The sequence below is a fragment of the Fulmarus glacialis genome, unplaced genomic scaffold (assembly GCF_000690835.1).
Source record: "Fulmarus glacialis isolate BGI_N327 unplaced genomic scaffold, ASM69083v1 scaffold50482, whole genome shotgun sequence".
NCBI lineage: Eukaryota > Metazoa > Chordata > Aves > Procellariiformes > Procellariidae > Fulmarus > Fulmarus glacialis.
The window spans coordinates 4,914-10,872 of NW_009198128.1; the positions used below are offsets into that span (position 1 = coordinate 4,914).

Consider the following 5,959-nt stretch of genomic DNA (forward strand, 5'->3'; position numbering starts at 1 on the left):
CTATTCTGGCGTAGGTCATGGAAGCAGCGAGGCCATGGCGTGGTGGTGCCCTAGGCGGTGTCCTGCTTTACTTCTCCTACCGCTGATTTGATGTTGCTTCCTGTCTGCAGTGGGTATTCTGGCTAGGGCCTGCTCCTGTAAAGAGCCTGTGTGCAGGACACCCATTGGATTCAACAGAAGTGCTTGAAAAGATCAGTCCTTTTCCTCTGGTGTTTTTTAGTTAGGACCTTGCCTATTTTATCTATAAAATGTTATGCGATCTATAAATTATTATAATCATCTTCTAGCAAAATACTGCCTGAAATGTCTTGAGAGCTATAGTGAAATTGAATATATGCCTGAAAAAGGGGAACACGCTCAGATTTACAGTCTTGACTATTTTCAAATTCTAATTATGTTTCAGGAAAGGAGAATGAGAGTAATTCACTGAGAATGCTGGCCATAAAGAAAGGCCAATGGCAGTATCACACACTTAGAATGCTAGCCCATAAAGATTTTTTTCAATTGCTGTATACAAACAGTGTACACAACTGCATAACTGTTCTATTCTAATACGCATGTAAGGGTTAAAAATGTAGTTCACTTAAAAGCTGACTTGAAAATTCTAGAAAGCTGGTTAAAAATCCTAGCTGCAGAAAAAATTAACCATGTGCTATTGTGAACACCTTGTTTTTTGAGTTCTTGCAGACCTGTAGATTGCTATGCTGTTTTCTTTCCTATCACTTCCCTATTCAAGGTGTAGGTCCTCCCTCTTGGGGATCTTTCTAGATGGGGTGAATTTGGTTCATCAGTCACCAGATCATGCGTACGTTAGTGAACTGCATGATTTACAGAGAGAAAATTTGTTTCCATTGATACTGGAGTAATGTGTTAAAATAAACATACTTGACTAAGTTATTCCCAGAGTATTGCTGTTTGCCTCAGAAGACGCCACCTACGAGGTTACCCTTGTTAATGGAAAGTGAATGTGATGGCTGTTTCAAATGAAAATGGCTTCAGAGAATGAAAGGGGGGAACCTTGATCTCCTATAGACCTAGTTAGCTATGGCCCGGTGCAGCCACATAAATGCACACACAGAGATATAAAATCTTTAATGAATTTATCTGTGAAATACTTGAACATTGGAGTCTTAGTATAAATCTTGGGCATTTTATCAAATATACCACAGTTAAGTAGCTTGGATGAGCAGTATATGAGCTTATGTGAGCAGTAAAGACATACACTGATTTTGCTGTCTCAAATGATTGCTATATATCAATGTCAGTTTACTTTGATCTGAATGCAGGAGGAAAAAAATTGCCAGCTGAGAAGATACCACATCAGAATTCTTCATTCTTAAGCCTGCAGAGTAGTATGATTTCCCAGAAAAAAAATGCAGTGGCTCAGCGAATATCATCAGCAAGACTTCACAAAATTAAAGAGCTGAAGAATGAAATATTTGATTTACAACACAAATTAGAAGCATCAAGCTTAGAAAACCACGTTTTGAAACAGCTTCAGTATCGACACTCAAAAGCAATAGGTAGATACGAAAATTCAGAAAGTAACTTGCCGGATCTTTTAGCAAGTCATTATAATGAGGTGAGAACTTTAAGGAAACTCCTGAGGATGTCTCAGGAGGACGAGAGAAATACATCCAGGAAGCTCAGAAAAGTTGAAGCAGAGCTGCTAAAAACTAAAGATGCTTTGCAGGCCCTGCATGTGCTTTCAGAAGACAAAGCTCTTGCCGAGAGAGAGGAACTTGATCACAGATTATCCGTCCTTACAGAAAAAATGGAAGTGAATAATAAGAGAATACAGGTAATATGTGCATATCATTGTATTTGTGGAACAATAATAGGAGAGGTTTCTGTTCAAAGGTAGTGGAAAGTTTTTAGTGCTTCTTGTCTCATTAATGATTCTGATACAATCCTGTAACATCGAACTTTCTTTTTAATCCAGAGCTGTCCTGAGTGTAAGGTACTAAAAATGGCAGTACTATCCCCTTCCAATATTTTAAAATCTGGCAGAAATGTATGAGTGGATTAAGTTTGGCAATAAAGATATTTTAGGAATTAAGTCATATGCCTTAACCTTGTTAGGTCAGAAGCGTAGTATACTGCTGGAGAGCAGTCTTCAGCAGAGTGTCTACTCCGCTCCCTGTTAGCAGCATGGGGTACCCAGGCTTGCTTGGGCCATCTAGCCGCAATAGCACAGACCCTAATTTACCCTGGCAAAGCACAGGATTAGTCATACACGGAGACCACCAGGCAGCTGCTGATCTACTACCTTGAACAACCAAAGCTGGCTTATCTGGAACTAGCACTGTTATTTTTACGTGGTGCTGTATGGACATACCTACATCTCCTATTCACTAATTACTGTCACTTACTGTATTCGGCTGTAGGGTGGCTGCTGAATTAGGGAGCAGTCGGGTGTCCTAGATTTTAAGGTTGGTTCTACTGTTTTATTATGCAACTGTAGTAAAAGCCTGGTGGGAGTTTAAGAGGACATAATTCAGCTCCTTTTAATATCTCATGCTTCTTTACTCTTATTGAACCTTTCACAAAAAGACAGAGATATAGTTTTTAATACAAAACTGGAAGAGTGACATTTCCATTGTCCTCCAGGAATTAATTTCTATTTTCTGTGGGGTACATTATGCATAAAATTAAATAAAGAGCCAGGTAATCTTAGAGGCATTTCACTGTCTGAAGTATATTTATTACATAAAAGAAAACGACAATATAAACAGCTGAATTCAGACTCTTTTTTTGAAAACTTTCTATTTACAGAAGTCCTAGTGAGAAGCTATAAAAAACTTGCAGGATTGGGTGTCCACCTTACAATTTTAAGTAACTATAATTTCAGTGCATGGCACTGGGTTCTGATGATGAAGTACTTGATAAAGTACTCAATAAATTACCTAGTTTTCATTTACACTAAGCCTCCTTATGCTGCCACAGTTAATAGATCTCAGTGTAAACAGAAATGTCTTAACAATTCTCAAAGATTATAGTATTCATTAATCTATCAGAAAGGTAATGTACAGCCTTATTATTCATGTTTGAATGCCAAATATACTTTTTTGTTTAGTATAATTAGGTTTTAAACCAGGTTTTGCTCATTTTTAAAGTAGCATTTCCAGATACTTCGTCATAATTTCATGCATTGTTTAAAATAGAATATAGTTATTAGAAGTTTACTTTTCATTATATTAACGTGTTTATTTTTTAGACCTGGTAAAAACTGGTATTTTCAACAGTTATACTGAGTACATCCATATTGTAAAATATATGATTTTTTTAAGAGCCTCGAAAAGCAGCTGAGGTTGAACAATAGCACCTTTAGTCGTCAGTTGGCAAATGAGAACAAAAAAGCTGTGGAAGCTGGAATAATTACAAAGAACTTGCAAATGGAAATTAACTCTCTCCACCAAAAAATTAAGGTATTCAAAATTTTAAACGGGTTTCTGTTCCTAGAAGAAGATTCAAATATTTAATGTTATCCATTCCTTTTGCCTCTTTTATATTATTTAGTAATATAATTTTTGTTTCCTGGTTGAGTCCATAGTCTACCAAAAAAAGTCAAAATATAAAATGATGAAATTATCGTAGGGTCTATTGTCAAGAGTTCAAAGTAGTTCAATAACTAATCGAAACAGAGATTAATGCATTACAATTTGAACAAATAATCCCCACCAGCTTGTTACCATTTTGATAGATCTAGGTCAATACATTAATCTACTAACTTCAAATGAGATCCCTTATAGAAACACTTTCAAATCAAAATGAGCCAAATATTACAATCTGCAAACTAGAGTTTAACAAAAAGACTTACGTAAATATTTCAATAGTTTGTTTCAAATTCCAGCTTGGTTTTTAGACAAATATTTTCAGGACAAATATGTCCAGTTCAACACTTACTGAATGCTTGTAAACCAAACATACAGGAAAACCTAAAAGTGACACTAAATAGAAATAGAAACAAAACTGCCATGAATGGTATGTCATATGAGTTATAAACAAGAAAAACAGAACATATTCCAGAAAACATGAAAATCCTTGTGGCTTTTTAATAATATAAACTCTGTTTGTAACACAGTTAAAATATACTTTTTTTTAATTTCTATATGAAGCAACCAATCCATCTGCTGATTCCAGTAGGGAGCTTTCTCTTTCTAAATGGAATCAAATGTCTGTGAAAGATGTCGTTCTGGGGAGTTTTCTCAGACATTGTGAAGGGCAGAACAGGCAACTACTGAGGATTCATAGAGATCTGCATTTCTGTACTGCGCACTATTTGTCCCTCTTACCTATGTATCAGGTGCAGAAACTTCCCTCCTGATGATTGGCAGCAGCTGCAAAAGCCCAGTGAGCTGTTGGGAAAGGAAAAAAGTACAGTGCTCTTCCCAGGCCTTGTATCAAAGTCCCCGGAGCAGCACTGGCAGTGCTACTTCCCTGCCAGGGTCTGACCTCCTCCTGTATGTGCAGATCTGGGAGACAGGAATAATTGTAATCCCAGGAACACTAATGTAAAACTGTTCCAAAATGCAAATTATTCTGAAGTACAGTTCTCACCTTAACGCTTCTCCAAAATACGTCTATTATTTCATGTTTTTTCCACACAGTTTTCTATGTGTGTCCAGTTCTCTTAATGTTATATTTAGATGCAGAAAATCTTCTATTGTTTTAGCACAAAGACAACCAGACATGCTTATTAACCTTATTTCTGTGCCAGAACAGAGTTCATTTTTACACAGTCATAGTTTTGGGCACCTGGCTTAGTCAGACCATTCAAGGTATTCAGACACACAACTCCCTTTCAGATCAACCTTTATCTCCAAATTAAATGCAGGTCCTATTTTTCACACTAAAGATTCATATGGTAAGAGTGTTACTGAAATCTCTCTTCTGTGTTTAAGATAGATTTCACTAAGGAAAGAGGACTCTTGCTAAATACATTTTTAAAGTGTGCCTCTGAAGTTTATGTCCTCTCCCAAGCAATAGGTTGTAAACCAAAACTGAGCACCTTGTAAGCAAGGGCACTGAGCAAATAAAAAAAAATTTAAAAAAGGAAGTAAAGCCAAAAATTACTCAGTCTGAAAAAAATAACTAAGAACAACAAATGAAAAAAAAACATTAGCAAAGGCTTAATCTTTTGACCATTGTGTTACGAAAAAGATCATGTAGGTGTGCTCTTAGCCTTAAAAAGGGAGAATTTTGATTTGGCTCATGAAAGAAAATGACAGATTCCTATTTATGTAAATGACAAAATCATCACATGGCCTGGCACAAAGTAAAACTGCTGACAGTTTTCTCCCAATATGGGAAAATTAAGTTGGTAAAAACTAATTCTTAATGCATATTAGAAGTTTAATAGTGTTTATTTCTTCTTAGGAAAAGGATCGGCAGCTTTATGTGAAAAATATCTATGCAAATTGGATGCCTAGAATCCCAAAAGACAAGGGTGATTCAGTACCTCATGAAAAAAGTAAGTGTATATTCATTTTCCTTTGCTGTTTAAGTGAAACTTACATTGTTTTATAACATATATTCCAAAATAAAAGCCAATATGGTACTTTTTTATGGGCTAAAAATATTCTGGCACATATAATATAGAAAGAAGTGCTTGGTGTATGGCTCATTTATTTTGTGAATACAAATACATTACCTGTTTTTAATATTTAACCCAAATTTAATCATGAATAGCATTTAGTATACATAGTTTTAGTATACTAACAGGGACACTGAAGTAGTGTTGCTATTTTAAGTGTCTATTTGCATCAGGAGCTGATTGCCTATTGTTTTTTAACAACGTGAAGCTATCAGTCCACAAAGCTTTTGCAGACTAATTTTTGTTCAGGCTGTTCCCTTTGACTTGCCCTGAAGAAGTGGCCACCCTTGATCTAGAATTCCCACAACATGGCTCACTAACTCAAAGCACTTCATGAACAACCTTCCTGTAGCAAGTTCCTAA

The 5,959-nt window shown here is 36.0% G+C and overlaps 1 protein-coding gene across 1 annotated transcript in view; it reads left to right on the forward strand.

The window, feature by feature from the left end:
* Positions 1-5,479, forward strand: part of LOC104073118 (lebercilin-like protein) — a gene marked incomplete at its 3' end in the record, with an annotated part of 7,577 nt that extends 2,098 nt beyond the window's left edge. The window contains exons 2-4 of the mRNA XM_009572791.1: positions 1,266-1,801; positions 3,291-3,428; positions 5,380-5,479. Coding sequence (XP_009571086.1) covers positions 1,266-1,801; positions 3,291-3,428; positions 5,380-5,479 — 774 coding nt within the window. The remainder of the gene's footprint in view (positions 1-1,265; positions 1,802-3,290; positions 3,429-5,379) is intronic.
* Between the last annotated feature and the right edge of the window lie 480 nt (positions 5,480-5,959).